This window comes from Ceratotherium simum, chromosome 12 (assembly GCF_057802395.1).
Source record: "Ceratotherium simum simum isolate JZ-2026a chromosome 12, ASM5780239v1, whole genome shotgun sequence".
Taxonomy (NCBI): domain Eukaryota; kingdom Metazoa; phylum Chordata; class Mammalia; order Perissodactyla; family Rhinocerotidae; genus Ceratotherium; species Ceratotherium simum.
Genome location: NC_141911.1, coordinates 5,716,215 through 5,730,178, shown reverse-complemented (window position 1 = coordinate 5,730,178; position 13,964 = coordinate 5,716,215). Strand labels below are relative to the sequence as shown.

General features: G+C 41.2%; 1 protein-coding gene across 5 annotated transcripts in view; it reads right to left on the bottom strand.

Annotated features, from left to right (window-relative positions):
• DOCK5 (dedicator of cytokinesis 5) overlaps window positions 1-13,964 on the bottom strand; it is a 215,058-nt gene that overhangs the window by 30,043 nt on the left and 171,051 nt on the right. For all 5 annotated transcript variants that reach the window (XM_087437329.1, XM_087437330.1, XM_087437327.1 and 2 more), the window contains 4 exons: window positions 13,504-13,594; window positions 10,086-10,205; window positions 6,598-6,687; window positions 1,520-1,624 (listed from right to left, as the gene is read on the bottom strand). In XM_087437329.1, coding sequence (XP_087293455.1) covers window positions 1,520-1,624; window positions 6,598-6,687; window positions 10,086-10,205; window positions 13,504-13,594 — 406 coding nt within the window. The remainder of the gene's footprint in view (window positions 1-1,519; window positions 1,625-6,597; window positions 6,688-10,085; window positions 10,206-13,503; window positions 13,595-13,964) is intronic.

Sequence of the window (13,964 nt, the reverse complement as noted above, 5' to 3'; positions counted from 1 at the left end):
ACTGGTCCTCTTTCATTCCTAGGCACCGCCATGCTCTTGCCTGCTGTTCCCTCTGCCTGGAACGCTTTTTCCTTTCCCCTTTACCTCCTTAACTCACAGCTCACCTTTCAAATCGCAGCTGAAGCAGAAATTCTCCAGAACATCTCTCCTGACTCTTAAAAAATTCAGGTATAATTTATATCTAGTAAAATTTACCCTTTTTAGTGTAAAATCCTGTGAGTTTTGACAAATGTAACAACTACCACAATCAAGATATAGAACAGTTTCATCAGTACCCCAAATTTCCCTATACCTCTTTGTAGCCCAATCCTCCCCACAACTGCCAGGTAACCACTGATCTGTTTTCTGTCCCTAGAGTAAGTGTTGGCTTGGCCAGCATGTCATATTAACAAAATCATAGTGTCTGTAGCTTTTTAAGTCAAACTTCTTTCACTTAGCACAATGCATCTGAGATTCATCCACATGGTTGTGTGTATCAGGAGCTCATCCCTTTTCATTACTGAGTAGTGTTCCACTGAATGGCGGTACCACAGTTGGTTTATCCCTTCATCAGTGGAGGGACCTCTGGGTTGTATTCAGTCTTTGGTGATTGTGAATAAAGGTGCTATACACAATCATGTACAATTTTTGTGTGAACATAGGTTTTTATTTCCCTTGGGTAAATACTCCCTGGTTAACTGACTCTTACAGCACAGAATATCTTTCTTGGTCACAGTTTCAATTTTACATTTGTTTTTGTGATTAACTAATAACTCACCCATTAGATTATAAAATCCATGAGGGCAGGGACTACATCTGATTATAATCAGCACTGTATCTCTAATAGCTAGTATGTGCCTGGTATATAGCAGGCACTCAATAAATAGTTATTGAATGAATGAACCACCTCCTCATTAGGCACTATAAAGAATATAAAATGCTTTCTTAACCCATTTTTCCTTAATTAGGGGAAGGAAGGTGGATAACATATGTTTAAACATAGCTCAGTGCTAAAAGAAGCTCCTTTTTTTGTGAGAGGAAATACGAATTTTTTAATTTTTCACATTGTAAAATCAATATCACATTATAGAAAATTTTGAGAAGGAAGAAAAACATCGTCCTTCCCATTATAACAACAAAACTGTTTTTATTTTTGTGAAATTCTTACAGTCTTGTTTTTGAGATATTTGCTTTCAAACTAGCTCTGGCTGGAAATAAAATAAACAACTAAATACATCAATCCACACTTTTCCCAGCCTGACCTGTAGCAGCAGACCAGTGGAAGGGATGGTTCTGTTTTTCCCTTTTTCATTCCACCTGGGAAAAGTCATTTTACAAAAGAGCTGCCAGAATACCAGAGGTGGTCAGGGGGTGTGGGGTGACAAGGCCGGCGCTCAGGAAGTGGTTTCCCTCCTGGACCTCCCACAGTGAGAACACGGTCTCCAGCTGCTAACACCAGGCCCATCTGGAAAAGAGATGAATACCTCCCCTCCTTCAGACTGCAGGCTTAATAGCTTGGGAGACCACCCCAGGTTCTTACCCGTAGGAAAGAAGGAAAGCCCTGTCCATAGTATCCCACAGCAAAGTATTCTGGCTGAGGCCTCATTGCCTTAATGATGTTCTCATAAAACGAGGCTCTTTTTTTCTGGAAAACAAAACAAGACAGTCCATAGGGAGGTTACAAGGGCACTGTTGGAGTGAAAAAAAAGACAAGACTATTTGCTTTGTTCTTTCCCATGTAACACAGAGAAAAGAAAGGTCTTTGGAAAATATCTTGTGGGCCAAAGAGTTATCTGTTTTTTGGATCAGAGACTTTGGACCTGGGGTCCATGATGGGCCTTGGAGGGTTTGGGATCCCTGAAGTTGTATGCAGAAAGATGCTCACGTGGGCGTTCTTCTATGGAGGGAGGCAGTGTTTAGCTTTTACCAGTTTCTTCAAGGGGGTTCAGGACCACTGAAAGCTGAAGAAGCCCTCTCTGAGATTCACAGAGGGTGGTTTCACTTAAATGGAAACATATGAGAAAAGAAGTTAAAGAACCTTCTGGTTCGTGCAGGTGGTTTGGATTAAAGTCCTTGGTTCAGCTACAAGTGCTCAGGTGGTGATGATGTTCTGTCTTTCAATATCTGGTACCACCCCATTTATAATTCTTCCCATGGGGAGAAGCTTCCCAGCCAGGGCTCAGAGAGTCAGCCCTAAAGAAAGCACAATAGGTAGCCAAATGCAGGGGCTCTGAGGGATGTCCCTGAGCCCCTCCCACAACGGTTAGCAGGGCTACATTACTATTCCAGGTGAAGGTTTCTATCATGATTGTGTTTTTTGTAAAAAAATTTTTAAATTTGATTTATTTAAACTAAAAAAAAAAAAGTTCACTCATTTCTCCCACCCCACCAACCCCTGCCTCTTGCAATTGCCAATCTGTTCTCTGTATCTAGGAACTTGGTGTTTTGTGCGTTTTTTTTTGGATTCCACATATAGGAGAGATCACCCGGTATTTGTCTTTCTCTGTCTGACTTGTTTCACTTAGCATAATGCCTCGAGGTCTATCCATGTTGTTGCAAGTGGCAAGATTTCATTCTTTTTTATGGCTGAATAATATTCCATTGCATATATATGCACAGCTCAATTTCTTTATCCATTCACCCAGTGGCGAACACTTATGGTGTTTTCATATCTTGGCTATTGTAAATAATGCTGCAATGAACATGGGGGTGCAGGTATCTTTTCAAATTAGTGTTTTAGTTTTCTTTGAACAAATATCCAAAAGAAGAACTGCTAAATCATATGATAGTTCTATTTTTTTTTTTTTTTTTTGGCAAGGAAAGATTCGCCCTGAGCTAATATCTGTTGCAAATCTTCCTCTTTTTTTTTTCCCTCCCCAAAGCCCCAGTGCATGGTTGTATATTTTATTTGTAAGTCCTTCTAATTTTTCTATGTGAGCCGCCTCCACAGTGTGGCTACTCACAGACAAGTGGTGTGGTTCTGCGAGTGGGAAACAAACCCAAGCCACTGAAGCAGTGAGAGCACCAAACTTTAACTACTAGACCATCAGGGCCGGCTCACGATCATTCTATTTTAAATTTTTGAGGAACCTCCACACTGTTTTCCATAGTGACTGCACCAATTTACATTCCCACCAGCAGTGCACAAGGGTTCCCTTTTCTCCACATCGTCACCAATACTTGTTATTTCTTGTCTTTTTGATAACAGCCATTCTAACAGGTGTGAGGTGATATCTCATTGTGGTTTTGACCTGCATTTCCCTGATGATTAGTGATGTTGAGCATCTTTTAAGGTACCTGTTGGCCATCTATATGTCTTCTTTGCGAAATGTCTACTCAGATCTTCTGCCCATTTTTTAACTGAATTTTTTTTTGCTATTGGGTTGTATGAGTTCTTTATATATTTTGAATATTAGCCCCTCATCAGATACATGGCTTGCAAATATTTTCTCCCATTTAGTAGGTTGCCTTTTCATTTTTTTGATGGTTTCCTTTGCTGTGCAGAAGCTTTTTAGTTTGACGTAGTCCTACTTGTTTATTTTTGCTTTTGTTGATTTTGCTTTTGGTCAAATCCAAAAACATCATCACCAAGACCAATGTCAAGGAGCTTACCGCCTATGTTTTCTTCTAGAAATTTTATGGTTTCAGGTCTTACGTTCAAGTCTCTAATCCATTTTGAGTTAAATTTTGAGTATGGTGTAAGATAGTGGTTCAGTTTCATTCTTTTGCATGTGGCTGTCCAGTTTCCCCAACATCATTTATTGAAGAGACTGTCCTTTCCTCATTATATATTCTTGGCTCCTCCATTATAAATTAATTGACCATATATGTGTGGGTTTATTTTTGGGCTCTCTATTCTGTTCCATTGATCTATGTGTCTGTTTTTATGCCAATACCATACTGTTTTAATTACTCTAGCTTTGTAATACAGTGTGAAATCAGGGAGTGTGATGCCTCCAGCTTTGTTCTTCCTCAAGATTGCTTTGGCTGTTTGGGGTCTTTTGTGGTTTCACACAAGTTTTTGGATTGTTTGTTCTATTTCTGTGAAAAATACCATTGGAATTTTGGTAGGGATTGCACTGAATCTATATATTGCTTTGGATAGTATGGACATTTTAATAATATTAATTCTCCCAATCCATCAGCACAGAATATCTTCCCATGTTTTTGTGTCTTCTTCAATTTCTTTCATTAATGTCTTATAGTTTTCAGTGTACAGGTCTTTCACCTCCTTGGTTAAATTTATTCTTAGCGATTTTATTCTTTTTGATGCAATTGTAAATGGGATTGTTTTCTTAATTTCTCTTTCTGATACTTTGTTATAGTGTAAAGAAACGCAACAGATTTTTGTGTATTGATTTTGTGTCCCGCAATTTTACTGAATTTGTGTATTAGTTCTAACAGTTTTTTTTTTTTTTGTGAGGAGATCAGCCCTGTGCTAACATCTGCCAATCCTCCTCTTTTTTTGCTGAGGAAGACGGCCCTGGGCTAACATCTGTGCCCATCTTTCTCCACTTTATACGGGACGCCGCCACAGCATGGCTTGCCAAGCAGTGCGTCGGTGCGCGCCCAGGATCCGAACCAGCGAACCCTGGGCCGCCGCAGCGGAGCACACGCACTTAACCGCTTGCGCCACCGGGCCGGCCCCTCTAACAGTTTTTTAATAGAGTCTTTAGGGTTTTCTGTATATAATATCATGTCATCTGCAAATAGTGACAGTTTTACTTCTTCCTTTCCAATATGGATGCCTTTTATTTCTTTTTCTTGTCTGATTGCTCTGGCTAGGACTTCCAATACTATGCTAAATAACAGTGGCAAGAGCGGACATCCTTGTCTTGTTCCTGATCTTAGAGAAAAAGCTTTCAGCTTTTCACCATTGAGTATGACGTTAGCTGTGGGCTTGTCACATAGAGCTTTATGTTATGTCTTGAAGTACAATCCCTCTATACCTACTTTGTTGAAGTTTTTATCATAAATGGATGTTGAATTTTGTCAAATGCTTTGCCTACATCTAGTGAGATGATCATATTATTTTTTTTTTTTTTTTTTTTTTTAAGATTTTATTTATTTATTCTTTTCCCCCCAAAGCCCCAGTAGATAGTTGCATGTCATAGCTGCACATCCTTCTAGTTGCTGTACGTGGGACGCGGCCTCAGCATGGCCGGAGAAGCGGTGCGTCGGTGCACGCCCGGGATCCGAACCCGGAGCGCACGCACTTAACCGCTAAGCCACGGGGCCGGCCCTATCATATTATTTTTATCCTTCATTTTAGTTTATGAAATTAATAAATGATTTTTTGTGTGATGACAGGACCTGGTATATTACATTGGAAAATTCTTTACAAGGTGATCTTGACAACCATCTCCCCAAGTCAATTATTATTACATGACAGTGGGTGACCTGACTTTTTGTGACTCCTCTACTAAAAATTATCAAATGTAATATTGTATTGCCTACCATTGTGTATTTAGAAGGTTATTTTGGTTTTGCCTGTTTTTTTTTTTTTTAAAGATTTTATTTATTTATTTATTTTTCCCCCCAAAGCCCCAGTAGATAGTTGTATGTCATAGCTGCACATCCTTCTAGTTGCTGTATGTGGGACACGGCCTCAGCATGGCCAGAGAAGCAGTGCGTCGGTGAGCGCCCCGGATCCGAACCTGGGCCGCCAGCATCGGAGCGCGCGCACTTAACCGCTAAGCCACGGGGCCGGCCCTGGTTTTGCCTTACTGTTTTTAAACAGTTGACTTGTGCCAACAGCCAGGCGTAATACACAAGTCTAGGGGACTATAAAGGAGAGCACTCCAGTAACATTTGGGAGAAAGAAGAAGGCAAAATTTGAGATTCAAGATCTGGCAGGAGCATTTTATAGCTTACCAAAATGTGCACAATGGCACTCTTGAAAAAATAAAACAAGGCTCAAAGATTAGCAGTTCCATCATTCAGCAGGACCCTGAGGATGTGGACTACAGAACAATTAATTTTGATTAACAGAAGATGTCAGAAAACATCCGAAATATGGACGGTGTTCACAGAAGGCAGAATAACTGAGAGCGTAAAGAGGAGACGGGCCAGTGCTATGGAGGGTCCATAAAGAAACAAAAGGCACAGAGAAGGACGAGCAATCCTGAGCCCTCTCTCAAGGATAATCTGGAGAAATAATGATAACAGCTTTGGACCTCATCTTTTTTCATTTTTATTTCAAGCAAGGTTTACTTTTCTTTTTTTTTATTTTTTTATTTTTTTCCCTTTTATTTTTTTGTGAGGAGGACTAGCCCTGAGCTAACATCTGCTGCCAATCCTCTCCCTTTTTTCTTGAGGAAGATTGGCCCTGAGCTTACATCCGTGGCCATCTTCCTCCACTTTATATGGGACGCCGCCACAGCATGGCTTAACAAGCAGTGCGTCGGTGCGTGCCCGGGATCTGAACCTGCGAACCCCGGCCACTGCAGCGGAGCGTGCACACTCAACTGCTTGCACCACCGGGCCGGCCCCACGGTTTACTTTTCTATCATAAAGAACATCGTTTATCTTGACTTACTTAAACTTATGAAAACATTTTCATGAACACTAATTTTAGCACCACTGTTGGAGGCTTGACATATTCTGACCCAGACTCACCAGGAGATTGCCAAGGCCCTCGTAGTCAAATACTTTGCTCTCATACGTCTCAGCCAACTCTTTGCTCAGTTTGATTGCCTTCTCCCACATCTTCAGAAAAAGAAAAGTAGAGTTATGAGTAGAGAACAAAGCCATCATTGATCCAGCTGCAAAAGCCACTTGAGAGTCACTGGCAGTGAGCAAGGAGTCTGGGGGGTTGTTTCTGCAGATATTCTTGACATGCCTCATCTCTTGGATCGACTAAAACTTTTTCCTGACATCATAAAGCTACTATATCTTTATACAATAAAGATGCAAGGGGGCATCTTCTGTAATTCTGTTTGCAAGAAAATGAAGAACGCCATGAGTCCCAAAACAAAGCAACACTGAGTTTAGAGGGCAAAGCACGACAGACCATTGAAGGGGAGGGAACCAGTTCTGAAGCCTTGGTCCCAAGAGTGTGACAGTCTTGTCGGAGGGGAAGAGAAGTTGGTGTGGGACTCTAGTTCTGGTTCTGGGGTGTGCGTGCATGCGTGTGTGTGTGTGTGTCTGTGCATGTGTCTCTGTGTGTGTGTGTTTCGAGTTAGGTTGCTTAGGGAGGGGAAAATGGAAGAAAGGCCAACCATACTGTTGTGTGGAATTTAGGAAACTATTTTCCCAATTGAGGGCATTGATTTCCTATTTCTAACTAAACTATCTGCTTAGTCAAAGGAAGTTTTAGGACATGCTTTAGAGCATTTGTGACTGCGTAAGTCACAGCCTAATGCACATATCTGGTGTCTGAACACCCCAGATTGAGCCCTCTGTTCATTTTGGCTTTTCATAAAATGTCTCTCAGGTGGACACTGTTAAAAACGCAGCATCTGGTAATTTCCCAATTCCTTCGTGTTAACCAGATGCAATGCTCCATTGTTTCTGGCTGCTGAAGGAATGTATGGCCAGTTCACTTACAGTTCTAAAACACTTTAAAATTAAATCTTTTAAAATCATTATTTGCCAAATTTGCCCCCTCTGACATTTCAGGGCCAGGATCACTGCAAAGGCTCTGAAATGCGCCATATGGAAACCGTTCCACACCAGCTGGGCCTGGTGAGGACACCAGTCAACAGCATCAATGGGATCGAGTTCTCCCCTCATTCCACCAAATGCTAAGTTATGTGAGAGACAGAGAGAGAGCCTAGCACAGCAGTTCTCAAAGTGTGGTCCCTGGTCTCTGGGCGTCCCCAAGACCCTTTCAAGGAGTCCATAAAGTCAAAACTATCTTCTTAATAATACTAATATTATTTGCTTTTTTTAACGCTCTTTCTCTCAGAATATACAGTGCAGTTTCCCAGAGGCTACAGGACATGTGATATCACAATTGACTGAATATAGAAGCGGATATGAGAATCCCACGGTCTTCTATTAAGCCACATTAAAGAGATTTGCAAAAATGTAAAGTAACGCCACTCATATCAGTAATTCTGGGAAAAATATAGTAATTTTTCATAAGTAGATATGATTAATGTTAATAGGTCATAGGTTTATTACTGTTGTTAAAAGAACAAAGGTAAATATTTTAAAATTTTCTGTTTTAATTTCTTAGGGTATAGGTATCATAAGATATAATCCACTTGAACAAAAGCTCTTGGGGGTCCTCAGTAATTTCTAAGAGGGTATAGGGGTACAGAAACCAAAAGGTTTGAGCTAATATACTTGCTCTCTGGGCTCTTCACCTGTAAAATGGAGATAATACCTACCTAATAGGGTTATAGCAGGAATTAAATTAGGGAAAAAGTCTGGAAATCACCCAAAAACAGTAACTAGCACTAAATAGATGATAGCTATTTTATCATGGTGATTATTTGGCTTCTTTATTTATTTAACCAACAGGTTCCACTGATAAAACAGGTATGGTGGCTGGAAGTGGCAGTCCATAAGAACTACCCAGGCCTCTGAAACTAGTCAAATCTGGGATCTGTTTTGTTTGGAGAGCACACACACTTTTTTTTTCTTTCTCCCTCTACTCCTTCTATAATTTTTTTTTCCATTTTAAATTTAAAAGCCTTTCCTGGACATGCTCTGTCCAGTCGACCACAGACTCCATGACTTCCTGGCCCAGCTCACGTTTATTTTATTTTATTTATTTATTTAAAAAATTTTTTTTATTTATTTTTCCCCCAAAGCCCCAGTAGATAGCTGTATGTCATAGCTGCACATCCCTCCAGCTGCTGCATGTGGGACACGGCCTCAGCATGGCAGGAGAAGCGGCACGTCAGAGATCCGAACCCGGGCTGCCAGCAGCGGAGCGCCCGCACTTAACCGCTAAGCCACGGGCCGGCCCTCACGTTTATTTTATCTTCCTGCCCCCGTAGGTGTTTAAGTTGCTTGTTACTCTCAGCCTACGGTGTCAGGCAGGTAGCGACCTGGGTATCGGGTGTGCACCAGTGTTGGCCAACAATCTCTAGAGAATGCATGAAAATGATGGACCAGCTCCTGACCCTCAGCAATATTTAAAAGGTAAAATTATGGTTATGGAGACGGAGGCCCTGGGCTGCCCACTGTAGTCTCCATTAGGTTAAGCGTCCTCAAGATAACTGATCTTTATTGCATTTCTTACCTTAATTTATCTACTCATTTTCTCTCCCATTAAAAATACCAGAATTCAAAGATACATATAGGAACAATAAAGAGTAAGTCATGAGTCATTGCTGTATAATAAAGAATCTGTCTGGTCTTTGTTCTTAGTTCTAAGGAGGAAGCTTCTAAACCCTTGGAATTTCCCCAGTGATAGAAGTGTCTCTGTTATTCATGGTGGCCCCTGGGACCACACCTGAGTTTACTCTAATGAGGTGACTCATGGTGGCCCTAGACAGTCTCAGAATGGGGGCTGGCCTTGCCAGAACCACCACCCATGTGATTACAGTGACGAGGCCTTGAGCTACATAATATCAGCCAGACCTCCAGGGAGGAGAGGGAGGCTGGAAATCGAGTTCACTCATGTGGCTGACGATTCAATCAGTCAAGCTGCTGTGATGAAACCCCAATAAAAACTCTGCATATGGAGGCTCAGGTGAGCTTCCTAGTTGGTGAACACACCAATTTGCCAGGAGGATGATGTGCCCTGAATCCATGGGGAGAGGACACAGAAGCTCTGCATGTGAGACCCTCCTAGATCTTGCCCTATGAGTTTCTTCATTTGGCTGGTCTTGATTTGTGTGCTTTCTAATAAACCTGTAATCATAAGTCTAGCATTTTACCAAATTTTGTTAGTTGTTCTAACATAATCTCAAACCTGAGGGGGACCTAGGACCCCTCCAAATATACAGTCAATTGGTCAGAAGTGTGGGCAGCCCGGGGACCCCAACTTGTGGCTGGCATCTGACGTGAGGGCTGTCTTGTTGTGGACAGTGCACTTAGCCTGTGGGGTCTGTGGTCATGCTGGCTGGTTAGCATCAGAATACCGCACTGCAGTATTGCTGTCATTTTCCTCTTTCCCTTAATACAAAATCAAACAACCCAACACTCACTTTGCCTTTGTCAAAATACGATATGATTTCTTGATACAGCTTCTCTTTGAGCTCTTGCTGGGTATAAACATAGTAACTGTCCCTCTGAAGCAAATGGGGTACACAGGGCTTGTCAGACCACTGGAAAACAAACAGAAGCAACAAAAGAGATTAACACAACACATTAATTAATTAATGGAGATTAATTAAATTACAGGAGATTAATGTAATAAATATTCAGCCAAAAAAAGCCATGGAAATATTTGAATATATCTTTGACTCATCTGTATTGTATTTTAGATTATTTGTTAAACACAAAAATTGAATACAAACACAAACACCAGCTTCAAAACAAGTGTCATGCCGAACAGACAAGCACTCGAGCCATTCCCACCGAAGTCAGGAACACAGCGAGGTTGTCAACAGCACGACTGCTGCTGTCCTGAAGGTGTGATTGACACAATCAGATACAAGAAAGAAGTCAGAAGTATAAAAATGGAAAGGAGGGGGTAAACCTATCACTCTGCGCAAACAACGATTGTATTCTTCACAATCAATCCCTTCACAATAGGAGTCAACTGAAAAACTGCCACAAACAATGAGAGAATTAAGTTAAGTAGTGGGATAAAAAATTAACATATTTAGAAATAATTTATAAATATATTTCATATAAATAGATAACCATGCTGAAGCTAATAGAAGAAAAAATCCCAACAAGAATAAATCCAAAATGATAAGACATCCAGGCACAACAACGTCAATGTATGTAATGCCATTGAACTTAAAATGGTTAAAGATGGTAAATTTACATTATGTTACTTTACCATAATTAAATTTAAAAGAAAAGATATCTAGGAATCAACGTAACAAGGAATATGCAAAACTTCAATACAGAAAACTTGAACACACCACTGAAGGGCATGAAAGCAGACTTGAACAAATGGAAAGTCATACCATGCTTTTGGACAAGAAAACGCTATTTCATAAATATGTAAATTCTCACTAAATTAATTTTTAAATTTCATGATTCCAAAGTCCATGTGGAAGAATAAACAAAAAGGAATAGGGTGGAAAACTCTGAAAAAGAAGAGCAATAAAGAGTAACTACCAGGTAATATAACATACTATAAAGAATTAACAACCAAAACAGTGTGGTAGTGTACATGAATAGACAGAGACCCAGGCAAAAGTATATAAAATCTAGAAAGAGACCCAACCCCCCATACAGGGATTTAGTACATGATAAAGATGGATCTCATACCAACGAGGAAAATATGCACTATACTTAGGAAACAGCATCCCTACTGAGTAGGTACCTAGGGGAAAAAAGTTGCATCCACACCTCTCACCTTACACCAGGACAGGAGAGTTTAACTTTCTAAGCAGCACAAATGAAAAGACCTACAGTAACTGACATCGGGATTTCTTTCTGATCATCCCACAGTTGACAAGCCTTCCCTCTAACCCCTAAGCAATAAGCTGTTTAGTGCCCTAATCTTGAATATGAATTGTGAATGGCTGCCCTGGGGGAGTGGTGAGGCACAGGACTCCTCTTTTTAATTACAAAGCTTAGAATAATGTACATGTATTATTTTCATAACAAATAAAATTAAATTATACAAGAAAATTAATTTCTAGGTGCAAGAATGGAGGCAGGGAGACACAATAGGAGGCTACTGTCATACTCTAGGGGAGAGACGACCAGAGCTTGGACCAGGACGGCAGCAATGGAGATAACAAAAAGTGGATAGAAAGGAAATGAAAATAGGATCTTGAAGAGATATCTGCACTCCCACGTTCACTGCAGCATCATTCACTATAGCCAAGATATGGAAACAACCTAAGTGTCTGTCTATGGATGAATGGATAAAGAAGATGTGGTACATATATATTATTGTGGTATGTGGTATATAATATTATTCAGCCATAAGAAAGAAGGAAATCTTGCCATTTGCGACAACATGGACGGACCTTGAGGGCATTATGTTAAGTGAGATAGGTCAGACAGAGAAAGACAAATACTCTATGATCTCACTTATATGTGGAATCTGAAAAAGCTAAACTCAAAAACAGAGACTAGAATGGTGGTTACCAGGGGCTGGGAGTGGGGGAATTGGGGTTACCAGAGGCTGGGAGTAGGGGAATTGGGGAGATGTTGTTTAAGGATACAAACTTATAGCCAATAGATAAATAAGTCCTGGAGATCCAATGCACAGTGTAGTGATTATAGACGCTGTACTATAAACTTCAAAGCTGCTAAGAGACTAGATCTTAATTGTTTCCACCACAAAAAAGAAATATAATTATGTGACGTGATAGAGGTGTTAGCCAACACCACAGAGGCAATCATATTGTAATATATAAATGTACCAAATCGACAGGTGTACACCTTAAACTTATACAGTGTTATATGTCAATTATATCTCAAATAAAAAAAAAAGAGGAGAGTGGATAGGTTAAGGGCAAGTTTTGGACAGAGGGTCCATGATTCTTGCTTGTGGGGGTGAATAAAAGATGACGACGGGTATTTGCCTGAGCAAGTGGGCAGATGGTGGTGCCCTTTAGTGAAATGGGAGGAGAAGCAGGAACGGATCAAGGAGGAGAACAGTGGGTTCTGCTACTGACGGGTGAAGTTTGAGTTGTGTATTAGTCACTCAAACATTGATGTGGAACAGTTTATACATGCATCTAAAGTTAGAGAAGTGGTCAGAGCTAGAAATAATTATTTGGGATCCATGAAGTTCAGGTGTATTTATATTTTGCTTAGTGAGAGAGTATAATTAGAAAAGTACTTCTATGGTGCTATATTCATTTACAAGTCATTTCTCTGCAGTTTTATAAATCTTTTACATGTATTAACCGATGTGTGTTTTGTTTCTTTGATTACAGTGTCAATTACTAGAGGCTGGTAAGTTGTGCTCTGCTTTCTAAGGATTCTTAAATAAATGACAACGGACATTTTCCCAGTCTTGATCTGAAAATTCGCTGTGCCTATTTGGAGAGTATAAAAATACTCTTAGATGAAAGGATCTCCCTTGAATAAGGATCTTTCCCATCAAAATCACGAAGCGTGGGCCGGCCCCGTGGCTTAGCGGTTAAGTGCGCGCACTCCGCTGCTGGTGGCCGGGGTTCGGATCCCGGGCGCGCACCGACGCACCGCTTGTCCGGCCATGCTGAGGCCGCGTCCCACATACAGCAACTAGAAGGATGTGCAGCTATGACACACAACTATCTACTGGGGCTTTGGGGAAAAAAAAAGGAGGAGGATTGGCAATAGATGTTGGCTCAGAGCCGGTCTTCCTCAGCAAAAAGCGGAGGATTAGCACGGATGTTAGCTCAGGGCTGATCTTCCTCACAAAAAAATCACGAAGCGTACAGGATTTTGTCCCAGAGGACTGGACAGCTGACCCTGCTGAAGCGAGCACCCCAACCCACTCACCTGCAGAAGCTCAGCATGTAAGAGAAGCGTGTAGGCAGCTTCTGTGTAGTTCTCACAGTCTCGGTGCAAATCTCGCAGCTTGTACAGGTACCTGTAAGGAGGGGCGAGAGGAGGCGTTTTGCCACTGGGAGTTGACGGAGCATTCAGCCCATTCCAGGCCCACGTCTCCCATGTTCCTCCCCGACTCCTCCACAGGAGCGCTTCCTTTCTCTTAGGCAAAGGAATCCCTTACTTCCTGCTCCTTTAACCCCTTGTGTGGCTGCCTGTCTGTGTGTCTTTCCTACTCCACCTGTTCTACTTTGTACTCACTGTTTAAGGCAGTGGTGTTTAATTTTTTTTAATGCCATGGACCCCTGTGGAGAACTAATGAAAACTATGGGATCTCTCCCCAAGAAAGTGCATAGAGCTTATGGCCATGTCTGTTTCATGCTCAGGGCTTCCTGGACCCCAGGCCAACATTC